Source organism: Solanum verrucosum, unplaced genomic scaffold, assembly GCF_900185275.1.
Source record: "Solanum verrucosum unplaced genomic scaffold, falcon-dt-bn FXZP01000170.1, whole genome shotgun sequence".
Classification (NCBI taxonomy): domain Eukaryota; kingdom Viridiplantae; phylum Streptophyta; class Magnoliopsida; order Solanales; family Solanaceae; genus Solanum; species Solanum verrucosum.
Window position 1 is genome coordinate 399,071 of NW_026020395.1, and position 21,418 is coordinate 420,488.

At 33.7% G+C, this 21,418-nt stretch overlaps 3 protein-coding genes across 3 annotated transcripts; 1 reads left to right on the top strand and 2 right to left on the bottom strand.

Moving 5' to 3' along the window:
* Positions 1-1,737: 1,737 nt before the first annotated feature.
* On the bottom strand, positions 1,738-3,702 carry LOC125839264 (protodermal factor 1). Its single transcript, XM_049518239.1, has 3 exons — positions 3,406-3,702; positions 2,728-2,998; positions 1,738-2,308 (listed from the first exon to the last, which is right to left on the bottom strand). Exons 1-3 carry the CDS (start codon positions 3,563-3,565, stop codon positions 1,978-1,980), a joined length of 762 nt encoding a protein of 253 aa, XP_049374196.1. The 5' UTR covers positions 3,566-3,702; the 3' UTR covers positions 1,738-1,977.
* Positions 3,703-10,235: 6,533 nt separating this feature from the next.
* LOC125839250 (taxadiene 5-alpha hydroxylase) lies at positions 10,236-11,940 on the top strand. The gene is made up of 3 exons (XM_049518221.1): positions 10,236-11,235; positions 11,314-11,501; positions 11,647-11,940. Exons 1-3 carry the CDS (start codon positions 10,236-10,238, stop codon positions 11,938-11,940), a joined length of 1,482 nt encoding a protein of 493 aa, XP_049374178.1.
* A 682-nt stretch (positions 11,941-12,622) lies between these two features.
* LOC125839253 (phosphatidylglycerophosphate phosphatase 1, chloroplastic/mitochondrial) lies at positions 12,623-17,810 on the bottom strand. Its single transcript, XM_049518226.1, has 5 exons — positions 16,988-17,810; positions 16,823-16,900; positions 16,407-16,480; positions 16,220-16,327; positions 12,623-12,915 (listed from the first exon to the last, which is right to left on the bottom strand). Exons 1-5 carry the CDS (start codon positions 17,631-17,633, stop codon positions 12,802-12,804), a joined length of 1,020 nt encoding a protein of 339 aa, XP_049374183.1. The 5' UTR covers positions 17,634-17,810; the 3' UTR covers positions 12,623-12,801.
* Positions 17,811-21,418: the final 3,608 nt, after the last annotated feature.

Consider the following 21,418-nt stretch of genomic DNA (forward strand, 5'->3'; position numbering starts at 1 on the left):
TGTGACATCCTAGAAGAAAATCTTTAGTATGTTTTGTCGAAGAGATTCTGATAAGAGAAATCAGTTATAAGTCTTTAAATTAGCAATCTTGTCAGTATACACGAAATTCTGAGCGGGATATGCCTTTCCGTCATGTTATGTTTATTATATTGTTGAGCGTAGTTATAGACCTGTTATTTCTGCTGTAGTTAGATATGTGTTTCTTCATGTTGAATTATTTGTATTGCTGCTGTAAGCTCAAACCTGTTACCTCTGCAGTGGCGGATCCAGGATTTTCACGAAGTGGGTTCAAGATATAAAAAATAAAACTAAATTGTGGCAATAGGGATTTGAACTCGGGTTGACTGGGAAAATTAAACCCTCTTCACCACTCGGCCAAGGGTCACACTTATGTTAGTGGGGTCAAAAGTTAATATATAAATATAAAATTTTAAAAATTGATAAAATATACATATATATATACGGTGTTATTTTTCAACGAAGTGGGTTCATATGAACCCACTTGACCCATTGTAGGTCCGCCCCTGTACCTCTGGATCATTACCTGCAGTTTTATGGGTCCACTAGAGAAAGATGCAGCTCATTGTATCAAATGGAGTTAATTTTGATTCCATTCATTAAATTACTCTAAGATGGCTGATGCATTAATTTTTTCACTGAAGGCTCTGGTGCACATATTTCCTTGCGTCTTAGCTGGTGTATTGTTTTATCAGGAGGTTCAATAGGAAATGATGTCTAACTATCAAATACAGACAACATGAAAATGTGATACCCATCAATCAATTAATGGAATATTATATTATAGTGTTTTATATTATATAGATATCTTTTATGATATTTGCTTCTATGTCTTATCTACCTGAACATCTCTCCATTAAAGAAGGAAAGAATCTCTTGGAAGAAATGAGAGTGTTAAAGACATGATTATTGATTTAAATAAAAGTGTACTATCTCTAACAATATAACTTTTAGATGAGGTAGTCATACAATATAGTATGTTATTGGAGCATGTAGAAAAGTAGAGGTCTTGACTTTGAGTTTCATTATCACTTTTTATCGAAAGTGATTTCCATGTGCACTCTCTAATAGTTTAAATTTTTGGATGAGATGTTCACACAATTTAATAAAAATATATTGCCATATAAAAAGTAATGAAATAGAACAAACTGGGCATATCAGCTGATGAGTCCTGTTATCTGCATTGCCTGAATCAAGATTGATAAGACCAATGTTTTCCTAGCTGTATTTGTAATTGTGCTTTCCTTCTACTTTCCAAATAGTTGTATGGATGGAACAATTTTGTTTTAGTTATGTCAACTCACTGATATTATCCATGACAGGGAAGCTGCTAAGTGTATGGTGCAGCATTGATGTTTGGCATGAACTTCTTCATAAGCATGTCATGTTTTCTGTATTGAATGGTGTTCATACTTTACAAGAATGCCTTCTTTTATTTTCAGATCCATTGCTCAGCGCTGAATAATAATCACACTTGCAGATGGTCATTAACACCCTCATGAGAAATTGAAGCTGCGGTAAAGTTTGTTGAAGAAGCTCAATTAGCCTTGACACATCTGTTGCTTTTCAACTAATAAGGAGGTAGGACAATGGGTGTGTGTTTCTCTTTCTGTTCTTGATAACTGAGGTTAGTTTGTTTTATAAACAAAAGTAGAGTACTTTATTTTTATTTGGAAAGATACCTTCTTTACCTTAAAGGAGAAAAACAAAAGAATAATCTGAAATTGGGAACAGTCATTCACACTTGTAATACAACAAGAAATGTTTTACTGATAACTGATTAAACAATGAAGGTTGGTATCCTCTTGATTTTGTAAGATTCAAAAGCAAACAGAAAAAGCATTAATTTTGATAACGACAAGCAGAAAAACATTAATCCTTAATCCTAAAGTAAACACACTGAATATCATAAAGAACTAGAAATAACAAGATATTGATGATAATTGTAAAAATGACTTTTCAAGCTCTGGGCTTGAGCTGACCCTCGTTGGCTAACTTGAACAACTGAGCTTGAGATGCTGCGGCCTCGTCTGAACTGAGTGCTGTAGCAAAATTGTTCTTGACTTGTGTGGTGCTGTAACTGAACCTCTTGCTAACCATGGAGTTCAGCAAAGAAGCTGTGCCTTCCCTGTAGAGTTGCCCAAGTCCATCGGTATGTTGGTTTGAAAGTGCTTGCAACAAGTTCATGTTTGAGCCGAGCCCTGGAGCACTAGCCACGCCAAATGCACCACCAACAGTTCCCCACCAACCAAACAAACCCCATATCAGTCCCGGGTGAGTCCTCCAGTAACTGCAATCATATCATGAAGTGTTATAAGACGCTGCATTGAAGTTAAGAATGCAAACTAATAGCTTTTTTGACCAAGCTCTTCTGGGAAGCCAAAAGTGGTTATTTTAGAAAGTTGACGTGTTTAGCCAAGCTTTTAGGAAAAAATAAGTGCTTTTGAGTAGTACCAAACACTGTTTTTCAGAAGCTAAAAAAAATAGTTTTTTCCCCAAAAACACTTTTGAACATTGGCCAAGCACACACTACTTCTCTAATATTGCAAAAGTACTTCTCAAATTAATTTTCCAAACGCAAACTACTACTCTGCAAAAGTACTTTTTGAAATAAGCAAATTTAGAAAGCTTGGCCAAACAAGTTATAAAGTTGACGATGTTAGTAAAATTACTCGTACTTACAGAAAAAAAAAAAAGATGTAAACTTACTCGCATGTAAAAGGAGGTGATGGTGTTGGGGTAGCAGGAGTGCTTGGAGTGCCAGGGTCAATGATAGGAGTAGTTGGTGGGGTTACAATAGTGGGTGTGGAGGGGGTACTAGGTGTAGGTGTAGGTGTACTTGGAGGGTGGGGATAGTAGCCACCTGAAGGAGAAGCTGGGGTAGGGTCATGATGCTGCCCTCCTTTTGAAGGGTTACCACAGTTCGCTGGTGGTTTGCTTCCATGAGATGGAGTTGCATGATAAGGTGGTGTGCTTGAACCTGTTATCCACAAAATGAATTGTAAGAGTGAAGACAGTAAAATTTGAGACACTTTACCAAATAGTCTAGGACTAAATGCTTCCACCTAAAGGCAAGAACTCCGAAAGACCAAAACTAGTAACTTGCAAAATAAAGGGCGCTTTGTACTGAACAACCCCATTATGAAACCAATCTAACAAATAATGTGGGGGTGAATGCTGCCTCCAACAATTTAAAAAAAACAACAGGAACACCAATATAAGGTGGCAAGATCTTTGATACTTTACCATTTTATAATCTGTAGTGCCTTCATATATTAGCAAATACAATGCTTAGGAAATTGTTAAGGTAATCTATAAAAATGGCCACTAAGTTTTTTTTTTTTAAGTGCAAATAGCAAAATGTATATATATGGAGGGTAAGGAGACCTGTTGGTGGACTTCCTGTATGTGGATCAGGAGTGTAGTAGTTCTTCTGTTCTTCAAAAGAAGCAAACGACACAACGGGAATGACCAAATTCTGCAAGAGCAGTGCAGCAAATGCGGCCCACAGAATTCGAGAACTCCGGTTGCTTCTCTGTTTCGCCATGATGGTTTGCTTCTCAAGGAGACTGACAGAGATAAAAGAGAACGAATGAAGGGAGAGATGGAGAACTTAGTGATGGGAAGTGATACAAGTGAGTAGCAGTATATAAAGAGTGATGAGATACAGAAATTAATATAAACAGGTAAAGATGTTTGTGGTTAGTTGTGTATGTTGCAGGAGCATTTAAAGTCACTTCAATTCATGTTACAAAATGTTGAGAAAGACCATCGCTCTAAACTTACCAAAATATTTAAAAATATGTTCCATGGCCCTAGTTATTGAATTCTGTATAAACACTTTCGGGCAGAAAAGTTCGTTTATCTTAGATTGCCTGGATTATTGCACTAATTAATTGTGCTATATCTGCTTAATTGTAAATTATAGCGTGCACAATGCAAAAAAAAAATCATCTACTTGGAGAGGGTAGGATCATTCTGTTTCTTGAGTATGTATCTCTAAATTTTGCAGGTTGGAATGTTGTAGAGACGGACTCAGGTTTAACTTTTTTTCCAACTATATGAGAGAGGCTAGTTGGTTAAACAGTCACTTGAAAATGGTGAGACGAGGTCAGGATGTCTACATTACTATCTTCTTCTCTGTTAAACTTTGTTCAATTAATTCATTGGGTAAACGGAACAGATGAAGACAGAAAGCGGACCTAGCTTATAAGTTATGGGTTCACGTAAATCTTTTGTCAATACCATGTTATGTATTAACAAATCAACTACTTTAAATATTTATAAATATTTGACTGTAAAAGCAGTTATTATTATCTATATTAACTTGAGGTACCCATCGTAGGAACCAATAAACTTCAAATCCTAGATATGTCTTGGACGAAGAAGCCCTTGAAGGGAGACCAGACTAACAAGAGGAATTGATCACCAGAGAATGTTTGGTTCTTAAGAGGTCAGTGTCAGTTCATGGCTGCTGCATCTTATTTCCTAGGTTTTTTTATTTGCTCCCTACTGTGAAAACTGATGTAAAAGATTTCATTTCATTTGTATTCACATTAAACCAAGAAACTAGTAAGCATTTATGCTCTTTCTAAAGACTCTATTTGGACATCTAAAGAATTTCACATATGTTATTTGATTGGGACTATAACAATAATAAGCCTACTTTCATTGGGTAAAAAATACTCCTCTACTTTTATTTGTAAGTTAAATTTGTCTCTCATTAATCGTTATACTATCGGGCCAACGAGGTATTAATTAGGTGGGTTGGGTTAAAAGAGGGGTCCAGGTTATTTAAGGGAAATCGTGTAGTTTTAGTCGACTTGGGGAATCTGTCCAATTGAGGGGCATGTTTGTTAAGTTTACTAACGGAAAGGGTAAAATTGACCCTGTAGTATAACAAGGGACAAACTTACCTAATAAACGAAAGTAGAAGGGTATTTTCTGACCCTTTCCTCTTAATTTAGTACTGTAGAAACAGCAGCAAGGTCCAGCTGAATCCAGGTAGGGACCCTTTCTTGAATTATGCCAGTTTATTACACTCAACTAGGCCATCCTAACTATGATTTGATTGTTAACATAAGATTATGTCCAATGATAGAGATAGGTTACAAAAAGATACTTGGAAAAAACAATGACTAAATAAGATTAGAGGTGCCATAAATATGAAACTTAATGACCTATTAAACAAAATATATGAAACCTTAATGGTCCTGATAGACAAGTAGGTGATGGCAGGACATTGAATTGCAGCAATAAATGAGACAGCAAAAGCATTGTCCCTCCTTTGAGGATTGGTAGGTTGTGTATGTCTGTTCTCTGTGTTAAAGTCACTTTGACTATATATATTTTTTGGATAATAGGGGTGACCGATCTAGTTTACGCGTACCTTAATTAGTCTTTCAAGTACTTGTTATATCTTACTAACATAGATATTCGATAATTCTGTCTACCAAGGTTTCGAGTTTTGACATATGAGAGGAAATCACTTAGCTTTTTGTTTCTGGTGGGATTTGAACTTTAATCTCTCGCGATTTTCACCCATTTCATCGACTGTTGAGTGATACCATTGGATGCACCTTTGAATACTAATTTATGTAGTGGGTATCTATCTGTACTCATCAATGTCCTCTAGGAGTAAATGTAGAGAGAGATGAGACCAAACATTAAAATAAGAAGAACCATGTTCATTGGCATGAGCTGTCATTTTGAAAAATAACCAAATGAGGTAGGTTTTCTCATCTATGATACATATTTACACTCTTCAGCTTTTGTGGCCTTGTGGTTGCTTAACTGATCTTCTACATTTATGTCATTTGATTATCTTTTCCATTTGGACAACTTACAATTTCAAACTCTTTGGTGGTAAAAAAAAAAAAGGAGAGGCTACAATGTCTTTGAACTAAGGGTCCCTCGGAAATAGTATCGTTTGCCTACACTTTATTCCCCTCAGACTCCACTTGTGGGATTACACTGGATTTGTCGTTGTTGAGTAAATGTAATGTTTAGTGTGAGATAGTGAAGTCCACAAATGCAAAAGGTTCATAGGGGTGCACTATAAGTCTATAATGCTACTACTATAGGGTAAGTAAGTCGGAAGAAAAGTAAATGGGCAATATATAATCTTCAGTACCAACTAGCTAGTGTAGTAGATGGAGTTTATTCTCAAAATTAAAACAACAACAATAATTTTGAAGTAAGATTTTAAGTATCAAATTACTTCTCAACTAAATTAAAGTATTGATATGTGGATCATTGGTCCATACGATATTAGCTCTTCATCTTGATGTTTTAGAATATCATTACGTAAATTATTGTCTCTGGTGCTCAGCCTTAACCACCTGGTACACTACACACTTAGCCACATACTCAGCGACATCCCTCTTCATACCTTTCCACCAATAGTGTGCACAACTCTCATCTTTTCGAAGATGCTTGGAATTTTGTATACACGATCTATCGAGGGCATCAGATGTCTAATTTTTTGGTCAGAATATCAACAGTAATATTCTCGGATCGAAATTAGGGAAAGGTCAATTCAATATCCATTTGGTAGATAAAGTAACAACTTGTAAGAGTTTCTTCGTGGTCTACTACTCGAGCAATTATTTATTTATTTGGTATAGAAAGGATAGTAGTATATTGTAAACTAGAAATATATCATAACAAATGGACCAATAGATCATGCATATATAATTAATATATTTAGAAATATCATTACATGTGATTCCTGATAGATTAGTCATCTTCGTGATGATCAGTATTAGTAGTTAGAAATAATATTGGGAATTAGATACTAATCATTTCTTGCTAATTAATTGCTGGTGGTTGTAAATTAGTATACTTTATATATATTCTGTTTCCCTGTACAAACACAGTATCTTCAGAATCAAAGAAATTTTAAAAGGATACACTAAAATTTTGTTCTTGATACACTTGACCAGTAAAAGATTTTGTTTTTTAGACCATTTAATTTTGGATTTGTCAGCACCGGGCTTGCCTAGTGCAGGTTATCTTTCCTGTGTAGTTTGTCACCTACCCGCATAAAAGCGGGGGTTTTACTTTGTACGCACCAAAAAATAATGGCTGCAGATATCCCTTTTCATAAAAAGTAATGCACTATATGCTCCTTCCGTTTTGTTTTTCTTTTATTTGATTCAGTATATTAGAAATAGATATTTTTTTTGTTCATTTTAAAAATATCCAACAGTTAATTAGTTACTTTTTTAAAAAAAATATATCCTTATGAGTAACCATTTGGCAAACCTATTGTTGTACTAGTAGTTAAATTAAAAAGTTTCAAAGGATAGTTAATAAGGATAATATATCAATAAAATAAGGGAGAAGGGTCAAAAATACCCCTCAACTTTGGTTTATAGTTTGACTTTATCCTCACCGTTAAAATGAAGTTAATTTTATCCATCCCGTTTCTAATTTCATCAAAATTACCCCTCATTTGACAGAATCTCCAAAATTGACCCAAATTATCCGAATTTTAAAAAAAAAAACTATTCCCTATTTTTAACCCAATGCCCCGACCCCTCTAGCTGACGATTTTGTACAAAACTATCTCAGCTCTAAAATTTGGTCTCGTAGTTTCATTTGGTGTATTGAGTTTATTTACGAGGAATTTGGTGGCTTATCAGAGTCCATAAGAATTATTTGGTACATTTTGGTTGATCTTCTGGAAATAAACTCTTAATTCTCTGCTAATGTATGTATATTTGTATTGATTGTTGATGATATGGTGAATATATGTTAAAAGAGAGGACTCATTAATACCTTAATTTCAAACCTGATTGTGTTTTGGTATGAATGGAGTGTACTCTTTTCTGCAATGCTTCTGTAACTCAAGTAGTAAATCTGGTAAATACTTGTTGTTAAGTTCTGATCCATATTGGTCTTTCTGTGGTAACTCTGTAATTCAAGTAGTGAAATTCGTAAATATTTTTGTTTATTTGGATTCAAGTTAATTAATTTATCTAGTTGATGAAAAGAGCCAATGTGCTTTTCTGAATTGTCTTATTTAATTCCTGAACTGCTCAATTTGTAGGGGACAACCGTTTGAGTTAACAAATTTGATTTCTCACTGGAGCTAGCAGGCACACAGAAAGCAAAGTTCACATAGATGCTACAACATATTTCAGCTCTAACTAATACTCCATGGTGGCTATCTCAAAATGGTTCTACTTCAATGTTCTTTTTGATTAAATTTAAATTTTACAAAGATGCTAGTGAACCGGGTTGGTCGGGGGAGGTCGGGGAATTGGGTTAAAAATAGGGAATAGGGTTTTTTTTTTTTAAATTCGGGTAATTTGGGTCAATTTTGGAGATTCCGTCAAATGAAGGGTAATTTTGGTGAAATTAGTAACGGGTGGGGTAAAATTAACTTTATTTTAACGGCGAGGGTAAAGTCAAACTATAAACCAAAGTTGAAGGGTATTTTTGACCCTTTCCCCATAAAATAAACACTTAAATAATATTTGTGTATCGAGATTACAAAATATAAACTAGACAAATAAAAGAAGACGAGAGTAATAAGTTTAATCACCCAGTGCAATAATTTACAAATCACTTAAGATACATAAACGAATATATTAGGTAAACTCGGTACGACGAATTCAATTGAAAAACAGAGAATTCCTTATCCAATATTACATATCTTGACTCATCTTTAAAGAAAATATGCTAGAGGTTTAACATATCTATTTAGGTTCTTACAACACATTTTGGTTTTTTATATTGTGGTTACAGCATATTCTGTACTAAACAGAGTTAGCAGAATAAATTAAAAACCACGCCATGTAGGTGCAGTAAGATTCAAGTTTAAAATGACCGCCCAAAACGAATCTGTTGGCCAAATAATTAATACCGCCTACTTTAAGAACGTGGCGGAATAGATGAGATTCCTCCTTAATCATTCGAGTATAAATTTTGAGAATTAAATTTAGGCTACATTTTCGATAAGTTATAGATATGTTATGTTCTGTTTAATAATCTTTTATCAATATTTTCTCTGATCTACCTGTATTTTTCGCCTTGTTACACCTCCTCATTAGAGCACCTACATTTCATCTTCACATGTCTGAACTATTTCAGTCTCGTTCCTTCAACTTGTCCATGAGAACCACTTTTACTTTATACCAAATATCATTTATGCACTTGCTCCTTGTTCAAAAATAAAAAGGGTATTATCTTTATTATAATTGTTAATCATAGTGCGAACCTGATCCGCAAATCAATTCATTATTCAACTATTTACCTTTCCTATAAGGTGCGGTATGACGTATATATTTCCAAACTTGCATCGTATAGGGTTTCATTCGGGGAAAATGCTTTCTGTTAAGAATTTCTTTATCATGTTTGATATTCGTATTAGAGGAGATTAATTCACTAAAGATTTTTTTTTCATATCAAGAATTCGAATGCGAAATTTTATTTACACCACATTCTTTGGTGATTATTTTTATTTTTTTCAACACGATGAAAGTGGAGAAGATGCTTCTGCAAGTTTCACGTCAAGTAGAAGCTATTAATTAAACCATATTTAATTAAAATATTAGACACACCAGATATCTAGGGATACTAAGGTTATTAAATATTTCAAAAACCAATTAACAAATATTAATAGAATCGTGGTGGCCGGTAAGTTTTTCTTTTCTTTTTCTTTCCATATAAATCTTTCAGATATATTATGATGAATTGTTGATGATTCAAAGGTTTTCAATTTCTAGGGTGAAGAACTTAGCTTTTGGACGGCCAACCTCACATGCATTACCTACGATAATTAAATCTGAAGAAAAAGGATGATTATATATAGATCTAACCTCTATATATTAATAATAGTGTAATTTTGACACTATATATTATATCACTTTAAGAATAACTATCAAAAAATCATTCGTGACGTAGTAATTTGAAAAAAATAAGGAAAACGACATATTATGATAAGTTAATATATACTGTCAGTCTATATAAACTAAACTAAATCAATTACGGAATATTGTTAATGGAGTGATTAATTAGCTAGGTTTTGCATAATTGGTTGACTTTTGAATCGACCAAATACCTTTTGACTTTTTAAAGTGTTTCATTTTATTCTAAAACAAGTAATCTTTCCCATGCAAATGAGTACTATAAATTTAGCATATAGTTCTTAAAAGCTAATTATTCGCAAACCCAAAATTAGCTTTGTTTTAGTTTCCCTTTCATTATTAATGGCTATAGATATGAACTTTCCTCTTTCTAATTTCACCTTATTAGCATCATCAATCTTTTTCATAATTTTCTTTTCCCTTTTATTGAAACAATATTACAAAAATGTCCACAAAAATCATATTACCAAAAAAAAACTTCCACCAGGAGAAATGGGGCTACCATGGCTAGGTGAAACCATAGAATTTTACAAATCTCAAAAAAAGAACAAATTATTCGAAGAATTCGTCGAACCGCGTATCGAAAAATATGGAAAAACATTCAAAACAAGACTTATGGGTGAACCAACAGTAGTTGTATGTGGAGCAAAAGCCAATATGTTCTTCATGTCTAATGAATTCAAATTGGTAATAAGTTCTTGGCCTACTTCATCAGTTGAACTTATGGGAAAAAATTCAATTATGGAGAAAAAAGGTGATATGCATCGATTCCTACGTGGCATAATTTCATCTAGTCTTACATCTACTAGTCTAGATACAATGGTGCCCAAAATTTGTAACACAATTCAATCACATTTGTACATAAATTGTACTAGTCAAGGTCAAGTAGACCGGACGATTAAGCTTTATCATCTTACTAAATCTTTGACGTTTAAAATAGTATTCGAGTGTTTTTTAGGGATCGTGGTGAAACCAGGATTACTTGAAACGTTTGAAGGAGTCTTGGAAGGGGCTTTTTCGCCACCTTTTAAGTTTCCAGGGTCAAAATTTTCGAGGGCTATAAGTGCAAGGATGAAAGTACAAAAATTTCTTGTTGAGGTTATTAGGGAGAAGAGAAATGAGATTGAATTTGGGCGGGTTCAAAATGAAGAAGGGAAATTAGATGAGTCATTGCTTTCGCGATTAGTGAAAGCAATGATTCGTGGTGAAGTTAGTGAAGATGAAGTTGTTGATAATGTAGTTTTGTTAGTGTTTGCTGCACATGATACAACTTCTTTTGCTATTGCTATGACATTTAGGATGTTAGCTCAACATCCGACTTGCTATTCTCTCCTCCTTCAAGGTACGTGTACAGAAACTAGTTATTATTTCCATCATTATATCGAAATTTTCTAATGTGGAAATTTTGGACTTGTGACAGAACATGCTAATATAATGAGCAACAAAGGACCAGATGAGGGACTATCTTTGGAAGACACAAAAAAAATGAAATATACATGGCAAGTTGCTAGGGAAAGTATGAGGCTTTTTCCTCCTATATTTGGTTCATTTAGAAAAGCAATTGCTGACATTGAATTTGATGGATTCACTATTCCAAAAGGTTGGAAGGTAAGAATATTCTATAAAGTTACTATTGCTACGACTCACGACTCACGATAACAAGAACAACAATTACTATGCCTCAATCCCAAACAAGAAGGGATATATCAGACACAGTACAAAAATGGATGTTAATTTTTGTTGTTTTATGCAGGTATTGTGGACAACATATGGTACACATAATAGTGCAGAGTATTTTAAAGAGCCTCAAAATTTTGATCCAAGTAGATTTGAAGAGCCTGTTCAACCATATGCATTTATACCATTTGGAGGAGGTCCAAGATTGTGTGCTGGGTACCAATTGGCAAAGTTAAATATTCTTATATTTGTTCATTATGTTGTGACAAAATATAACTGGTCTTTGATAGATCATGATGAACCAATTGTCATGGATCCCCTTCCTTTCCCTTCCAAAGGGATGCCCATTAAAATTTCTTCCAAATTTTAATGAAATATATAACTTTTGCAACTTTGTTGTCACTTTAGTCTTGGCTCTCTTGGATGTTATGCAGTACTTATCACCTGCATCGAGTGTTTATACCAATTCACAGGTGCACATAAGATTTCACCATTAGTTTTCTATCCATCAAGTTGGTAGAGTTTAGAACAATTTGGACAATCTGACAAGAGAATGTCATTATCATTAGCCCAGAGTCATAGAACACAATTCTATATGGCTAATGGCTTGCAACAATTAGAAATAAAGTGACAGTTACGTTTAAATCAACCAAAATATAACTACTAGAATGAACTCGTTGACAAACAATGATTGTGTCATCATCTCTTCGATTAGCTATTCAGATTGGCATAATACATAGATAGACAATTTAACTTGGCCGCAACTATCAAGCAAACATTCCAATTTTACAAAATGATCATCTAGACACCTCCAATATTTATGTGTCATGTAATCATTGCGTGTCCACGAGACATAGTGGGGATGAGTTGAAGTGTTCAGTTGTCAATTGAGACCAGATTGAGGTGTCTAGATGTGCACTCTCAAAGTTGGAGTGCTTACTTGACAACTGTGGCCAAGTTTGAATGTATATTTATGTATTATGCCTTTCAGATTCAAGCGCAAACATCCTCAGTTCAAGAAGGAAAGTTCTTCTATAATTCAGTCAAACAAATGACGAAATGATTGATATAGCATTGTTATTAGATTCCAGACACAAGAAGCAAACCCATGGAAATATTCCTGTATAATTATTTGTGTCTGTAACAAAAATTGTTGTTCATGGTGGGGCTGTTTTCTTTTTCCTTGGGAGGAGATGACTTTTTCTCACTTCTTCATCTAAAGAAAAAAAAACTAAAGTGGATAGTCTTTTACACACTGCTGGCAATCAGGAAGAAGTGTGTGAGTGGTTGGCTTCATCCCCTGGCTAGACCATCTGTTCACAAGGGCCACCTCAAGTACCCTGACCTGCAGATATTTTGTTCTTACAATCAAAACATTCCAATGAAAATAGGTAAATTGCAAGATAAATTGAAAGGAGGGAAGCTCCAAAACAAGTTACTTAAATATCCAAATATATCTTATATTAAACTTCACAGATATTTACTTTTTGGCTGAATACAAAGACAAACACCATAAACTAGTCCGAATTTTCATTTAACTACCTAAACCAAGCTCGTGACGTGTAGACCAACTAATTTATGTTCAAAATGTATCTATTAGATATAGAGCAACTTTCACATATAGCAAACACAAAATTCATATTTGTATGTTATAGCAAAATTTGCATAATTGCGCTCCATAGCAAACATGCTATGACTAGGCTATTTCGCTATACATATATACAAAAGAAGCAATTGTATAATTCGTTGTCTCCTCTTCAGATTTGTATAATTTCGCTGGCAGGCCATTTGTATAAATTGTTGTCAGCCTCTCATTTGTATAAATCGTTGAGAGTCTCTCAATTTAATTTTATGTGTTTGTATATCTGTATAAAATTTGAACTTGTTTACAATTGAATCGAAATAAAACGTTTGTATATCAAATATCGTTCTCTCTCTCGCTTTATACAAACATAAATTATACATTATATAATCTGTGTTTGTATAAAGCGAAAAAGAGAGAAAGGCAAAAGAGAACTGGACAGAGAAATATTTGTATTGTATAATTATAAGTGTATAAGACAAAGATATATATATTTGCATGTGTATATACAATTTTCTCTCGCTTTATACAAACAAAAACACAATTTATACATTTCTGTTTGTATAAAGCGAGAGAGGTGAGCGACAGAGAGAGCGAGACAGAGAGGGAGAGTGGTGAGCGAGAGTTTGAGGGAGAGAGGCGAGCGAGAGTTTGAAGGAGAGAGGCGACTGACAAACAGTTTGCTACAGAGCACAATTAAATCAAAGTGTGATTATACCATTTAATTTGAATTAATAGTTTGTCATTATGTATAATTTTTCCTTAGATATATGCAACCGAAACAGTAAAGGATATGGGATGTGGGTCATGCGGTTGACTTGGCAAAGAAGCTGATGAAAGAAAGACATGTGGCACTTAAAATCCAAGCAAATAGCTCTTGAGCCAGAGAAAAAGGTCTATTATTTTCAACTCCCTGCCATTCCTTCTTCTCCCCCAGAAAAACAACTATTTCGACCATTGAAACCAAACTAAGACTCAAAGCTAATAAAACAACACTCAACATTCATCTTCCTCCCTCCTTTTCCATCGATCTTTTCTCCATTCTCGCTGTAGAAGGCCAACCTTCAACGAAAAGAGGAACTTCCTGTAAAGTCAAACTCCGGAAAGACCTAGTGGTTACCAATGAATTCTTTCCTAAAGAGTTTAGAGAGAGGGATTGATGAGGTGTTGTGTCCGTCACTACAGTTCTCATGGTAATTGCTACATAGCTTGGATTGTCTTTGCACTCTCTTTCAACTTTTGCTGCACTAACTTGAGATCAAAGCTAATCAAATTTTGAAGTCAATTGAGGTGTTTTTTCCGTTGTAATACTCTTCCATGTATAAAAAAAAAATTTGGTTTGTGGTAGCTGATTTGACTTCATCGTTCCTGGGTGTTGCAATGGAAACAACGGATAATATTTATCTAAAGAAGTAGATCACCTGCATGAGTGTTTTTGGTTTTTGTCATGGAAGAGGGTTGTGGTCGTTCATTGGTGGAGTTTAGAGGAAAATGTAAAGAGATGGGTCTTGTTTCATTGAGAGAGAAGAGAGATGAGAATCCATTAAATGAGGAAGAGAAGTTACATGTCAGCTCATTTCAACATATTCACGCGCTCATTACATGAGATACCCATGCTATGTGCCACCTCAGCAGCATGCGTCTAATAGGCACAATTTAAGTCTCAATACTACTTCACTTGGCCATCTAGAGATAGTTTGCCCATACTTGGTATACAGAGTTGGAAAAGAATGCCAATATATCAGTTTATCTTCATCAAAGGTCAACATCTCTATGAATATAGGTTAGGTGTCAATAGGTCATAGGCTTAGTTTAGATAGCTAAATGAAAAATTCGGACAAGTTTAAGAGCCTGTTTGGGTTGGCTTGACCAACTTTTCAGTCATTTTTAGCTTTTGGGAGTGTTTGATAAAATTAAAAAGAGCTTAAAATAAGTTTAAAATAACCTAAAAAAAGTTCAAAACCAAAAGTAAACCTCCCCTACTTTTTATTTTTTGACTTAAGAGTCATTTAAGTTTGGCTTTTTATTTTGACTTAGCAGTTACTTTTTTTAAGTCAATCCAAACGGGCTCTAAGTGTGTCTATGTATTCAGCCAAACTTTGTTACTGTCAGTCAGCACCCTACACTCTCAACATCGCCTAACAAAACACATGGTATACAAAGAAAGTGTCAAGATGCCATTTTAGCCATTTACTTCTTTCAGCATCCATAAAAGATCAATCATGATGAGAGACAACTTGTAAATTGAAGAAGTGATTACTTATCTCTGCACTAAAATTTTGAGTAGAGTAACCCATCAAAAAAAAGGAAAACCTCATATTGAATTGTTACATGCAGCAGTAAACCCCGTGATTTTGGAAGTGAAAATGACAATATCATGCAGGTGAAGGACCTAATTCTCATGAGCAGCTGTCGAAATATAGTGGATGAGGCATCCTATATACCAACTCCCATTGGCAGCTGTATATGACAGCAAGATGCCCAAAGCAGTTAAAGCATCACAAAGGTTATCTTTACTTGATAACAGTACATGTTTATTGAGATAAAAGTAACAAAAATATCGGTTAGTTTTTCAAGTAGGGGAGAATAAGATGTCGACTCTGCAGTCACCACCAAAGATTTATCTCGATGGGCAATGCCAGCAAAACAACAGCTGCTGGCAAACAATTAAGCTGAGAGCAGCAAGAGAGTCTGATGACTGACCGGGAAAGAGGAGCCCATGTCAAGAAGCCCGATATCAACAGATCAGTGTTCAGCTTATACACAACCCCCACTACAACTAGTATCACAACAATAACATGCAAGTTTCACTTCAAATATGGATTTATGCAGTTAAAAGATAAAAAGATCTGTGCAAACATTCAGGTTGGATAAAAAAGTTAAAATTGATAGGTCAAGAGGTTAACACTGTTGGAAATTTAGTTCAACATAGGTGGATTAGTCGAGGCATGTGCAAGCTAACCTAGATACCACCGTTACTAGAAATGTGATTAGCATAGCCTAGGTAAGTCCTGATTTAATTAATATGTACCAATCTTCAAAGAAATCAGACTTAAGGAAATCTAACCTGCTGTACAATTAATGGCTCCTCTGCACAACTTAATGGCTCTGTCAAAATAGTAAGAAAATCATTTCTGTTACCATAAACTATGTCTGTAAATGGCCTATCACCCACCTGTGAAGGACACAACAAGGACGGTCGACTTAGATAGGAAGGAGAACTTGCAAAAACAATTGAAAGAACCAAAATGTACCATAATAAGTCTTGACGATTCACAACCAAATTGCTTTTCAATTTCTTCAGCTGTTCCAGCTGGCTTCTTCACCCCTAAAATATACAGATAAAGAAAGTAGCAATTACAAATAGCATTAACTCATACTTAAAAGAGGACAGCCCAGCACATTAAGTTCCTGCTATGTGCAGGATTCAGGGAAGAGCCGGACCACAATGGTCTATTGTACGCAGTTTTACCCTACATTTCTGCAAGAGACTGTTTCCACAACTCGAACTCATGACCTCTTGGTCTCAAGACAACAACTTTACTGCAAGACGCAAGTAATGCAAGTAATATTCATATAAATTTCTCAATTGTTTGATTTAGCATTGTTTATTCTTGTTACACAACACATAATAGATTACTGCGGATTTGAAATAGCAAATTCAACTTACCATGCTTAATAACTTTAATTCCAATTGCACGTTCGAGAATTCTGGCTTTTCTACCATCAGGGTCATATTCATCTAATCCTACAAATTCACAAATAAAAAAATACTGAGACAAATATTCTTCAAACCTAAAAAGGAAATCAAACCAATCACGAAAACCCGAATTACCTGCTGAGTTGCTATACACTGCAATATTGTTACCAAACAGAGATTTGCACTGATCAATAGAAGAAGCTAAAGGAGACCACAAGCTCAAAGAATAAGGAACAGTAATGGTATTATCCTTATCAAACACCACACCTTCAAACCCTCTTTTCTTTAGCTCAGCCCAATCAATATACCTTATATCCGGCACATTAACATGTGGGATCGCCAAATGCTTGTCTTTAGAGAAAACCCCTAATGAAGAAACAATCCCCTCAACATTAATCCTCTGACCCAATGCAGCTTTCAAGTCTGTCCACCACATGTTTGTTCTAATGCCTGAATGATCTGGAAGCTCAAATTCCGGCACTTCCTCCTCCTCCTCGTTATACTGGGTTCTCTCTTCTTGTTCTTGAATAGAAGAATAAAATTCTTCCCAATTTATTATGGGGTTCTTCTGTCGATCTGGGTCGATACTGTAGCTGTTGTTTTGGGGTTTTTCTTGGTCTTTGCTGCAACTATGTGTAGAACTGAGAGTGAAACAACAACACTTTGATGTTCTGAGAGAAAGTTTCAAACTTTTCTTGTTCTTGTTCTTGTTGAGATTAATAGAGTGAAAATGGCTAAGAATTGGGTAAGTATGGAGTGGAGTAATTGAGGTAGACTGCATAATCAGAGCTTAAATCTGGTATGGCTATGGGTTTATATATAATAATAATTGTATTCATCGATTACAGCAAAGTGTAAGTTCATGTTTACTGCTGGAAATCTCCATTCTCTTTATGGTTTAGAAGATTAACCATACAAGAAATAGGACAAAATCAATGATGTTTCACCAAATCATGTTTTTGGGCTATTTGAGGATGGCCCACCTCATAGTCCATAGATCCAACTCATTTCGGTATTTAGGGTCGGTTGATGAACTCATATTGAAAGGCGAAATAATGTCACTCGATTATGAAAAGTTTTATTTTATAAGTTACACAACAAATATTAATTGTATAAGGGATTTTTTTAGGTAAACTAACAGAATTTCCACTAGTTTAGGACTTATTTACTTAGATACACTTTAGTTTGTGATATTACAAATCTTACTAGATTTTAGTGCATTCAAATACGTGAGATACATGGGTCAAATTAGATATAATTTGTTCTAAATACATCGTATACGAGTGGATTCACATGTATCTTGATACAAAACAAATCTCACTCGCCTCCCTCCCATCTTGCTCGCAAACTCTCCTATGTATCTAGTATATCAGATACATGTGAATCACATCAAATACATACATATACGCGTATCTAGTGTGTATCTAGTGTGATTCGCATGTATCTTGGATACACTACTATCTCGCTCACCTCCCTCCATCTCACTCGTCTCTCTCTAGGTTAATGTATCTTGTAGCAAGAATACGTGTATCTAGGTGTATCTTCCTCAATATATGATATGAAACTATTAATTAGTTGTAACATACATAATATTCTAAAAATATAGGTAATAATTGTAGATATGAATATGAAGTTTATGTAGTTTCTCCTTTTTCTTTTTCTTTTTTTTTTGCAAAATAGTGGACCCAAACGTATAAAGATGGACTCGTGAAAATTTATGTATTTATTATATGTATAGGAGAGCTAGCTAGCCCATACAATAATAGGACATGTTGATTTAATTTTGTTCAAAAACTTTGAGTTAGATTGATCTATTTTTTGTCTGAAGCGTCGTTTTTCGTTTTTTGCTATGTTTATAAGACCATCATGGAGTCATCCATAAAATTTTATTAGTTTAGCTTGTTCCGTTAATTAAGATTGGCTTATTATCTTTGCTTCTTCAAAATTATTTTCTTGTGAGACGACTCACTTTCTTCTTCTGTTATTCGAGGTTTGCCTTTAATATTAGCTAAGTTTGTAATTTAGAATTTACAAATTATTACAAGTCTTTAATGTATTCTCCTTTGGTATATGTTTTATCATATCACTAAATGGAAACTGAAACTGAATTAAAAAGAATTTCAGGCTATATTGGATTACATGAATTATAGATAAGACTAATTAATGATACTGACGAAAATAATTTGGATCACATCCCTACATATTTAGATACTACATATTGATTGTAATTTCACAAGTGAGATCTAAAAGTGATGTTATGTACGCAGACTTTACACATACCTTGTGAAAGTACATAGGTTGTTTCCGATAGAGTATAAACCCTCAGTCAAGTAAAGCATACCAAAATCAGCAGGAGAGGAAATACTAGTGAAGAAACCATACAGAAAAAAATTGCAACCACAAATATTAGGATAAGTGAAGCAAAGAAAACAACACATAATAATAAAATCGAAGATTATGATAATATTAAAATCGAAGAATATGATAATAGGAGAGTTACTAATAATAATACTAACAAGGAGGGAGCAACTTTTGCTAGGCATGACATGCCTCTTTTATTATCGGATAGTTTACTTTACTTGATAACTTAACAAGTATTTCAGATGTTTGTAATGCTTCAAGCCACCGGTCTTGTATGGATGCATATTACATATTTATGAATAAATAAACTCCTTTTCAACAAAAAAAAAGTCATGTGGTTTCCCTTATTTTGTCATCAACCTTCTTGGACCTTATTCTATTTTCCTATTTTGAGCTAGCTAGCAGAATACATGTTTGCAAATTATATATTTTGTGTAGATATTAAATTATTTAAAATTTGTAATCAAAAACATGACGAATAAAATAAATTAAAGGATGAGTATTACTTATTATTTTTTAAAATTAATTTAAAAGAAAAGTGTATCAGTTTATGTGTGTGTATTGACAACTCTAAGCACTTAAATGTCAAAAGAAGAACGGTGAAATATATATCGAGTTATAGTGAACGTTGATATTGATTATTTAATTTGAATCAATAAGTCAAACTTCATAATATTAATTTTATGATGGCCAATGATTTTTATTTTAAAAAAAAATATGCCTAAATGGATTCACATGTAATTTTCTTGATGGGAAAAATTAATTATCGTTATGGAGGAAAAAAGTCAATTACTAATTGTTTATTAATGATAATAATGTTTGGTACACATGACTTGAATTAATGAAGTTTCCATGTTGGAGGCAATGAAATGAACATGTAGCAATGAAGAATGAAAAAGACTTGCTAACCCCATTAATTAATTGTCACAATTTTAAATACTTATTGAGCTATGCACTATTAATTAATTATGCTTCAAAACTATATATCTTTAATATTAATTAACTATTTAATTAGTTTTAAAAATATGATGTTTTGGTATAGGTAGGAACTGTATGGTCATCTCATGGCAGCATGCTTAGGGATGTTTCCATATGTTCTTCTTAATTAATCAAGTTGATAATTTATTTAACAAAAATAATTAGATTGCATATTTTTTCTGTTTATCCTTCAACCCATTTATATCCATCAAGTGTAAATAAAGTTCTTTAATTAATTTAATTAGGTTAATAAAATTGAGTTTAAGTTATTTGTATTCATAGTGTAAAATATATTTATATAAGACTAGAGATAAATCTTTTGATAGATATTAAGTTTTTTTCAGATAAAATAAACATTAACCAATAATGAGTTCTTGTTAGGATCAAGTGTTTTATCAATATCAATCGAATGCTATTTATAGTTAATAGCATGGGTAGCTTTATTTCTTAATTAAGCTCACGAAGCAAGTATCATATTCGATTATGACTCCGACTCATACGTTGGTGTTACCCAATGTTAATCTCCCGTCCAACTTCTGATATCATTTGTTAGGAGAAAATACTTCCTCACATCAAAAGCTACCAAATATTCTTTTTAGGAAATAACTATTTAGTAAATGACCTTTCTCTGAATCTTTTAGACTGTGATCTAAATATTTCTTTTGAACAAACTAAAAATCTTATGTAAAATGTTAGACAACCATCTAGAATATAGCAATTAGCAAGTCATTACGAACATCAAACGACAATCGATTGAGCAAACATTAGATCTAATCTAACATTATCCGGAAGAATAAGTTTTTGAGATTCATATTTGCATAACTTTTAAATATAGAGATAAAATTTAAGTGGTAAACATAAAATAAAATTAAAAATAATAATATATATCTGACTAAGATTTGGGTACTGCCTCCGACAGGTAAATATTAGCTAAATTGCAAAGGGACTTTCCTTAATACCACAAACATTACAAAATTATTCTTCATGGAACATAAGTGCTTTAATTTTAAGCTAAAACAATATGGAAAAACCTCACGTATTCACATGACATTTTCATATTATAATAATAGCTGTATCATAATAGGTAACGACTACTATAATTCACAACGGGAAAATGTATGTTCAGATGAGGTCATTTAAATTAGAATATTATAGTTAGGGCGTAGCCAGATAAGATCAAGGGGTTCATCCAAACACCTTTTGATAAAAAAGAATTACACTACTTAT

Bases quoted from the DNA above. Each gene is read 5' to 3' on its own strand.
- LOC125839264 (XM_049518239.1), bottom strand. From the start codon at position 3,565: ATGGCGAAACAGAGAAGCAACCGGAGTTCTCGAATTCTGTGGGCCGCA. The intron at 2,999-3,405 runs GTCTCCTTACCC...TGTGGATAACAG, and splicing joins TACAGGAAGTCCACCAACAG to GTTCAAGCACACCACCTTAT. The intron at 2,309-2,727 runs GTAAGTTTACAT...ATATGATTGCAG, and splicing joins TCACCTCCTTTTACATGCGA to TTACTGGAGGACTCACCCGG.
- LOC125839250 (XM_049518221.1), top strand. From the start codon at position 10,236: ATGGCTATAGATATGAACTTTCCTCTTTCTAATTTCACCTTATTAGCA. The intron at 11,236-11,313 runs GTACGTGTACAG...GACTTGTGACAG, and splicing joins CTATTCTCTCCTCCTTCAAG to AACATGCTAATATAATGAGC. The intron at 11,502-11,646 runs GTAAGAATATTC...TGTTTTATGCAG, and splicing joins CTATTCCAAAAGGTTGGAAG to GTATTGTGGACAACATATGG.
- LOC125839253 (XM_049518226.1), bottom strand. From the start codon at position 17,633: ATGCAGTCTACCTCAATTACTCCACTCCATACTTACCCAATTCTTAGC. The intron at 16,481-16,822 runs GTAAGTTGAATT...TGTATATTTTAG, and splicing joins AATTAAAGTTATTAAGCATG to GGGTGAAGAAGCCAGCTGGA. The intron at 12,916-16,219 runs GTTAGATTTCCT...AAATATCTGCAG, and splicing joins AGCCATTAATTGTACAGCAG to GTCAGGGTACTTGAGGTGGC.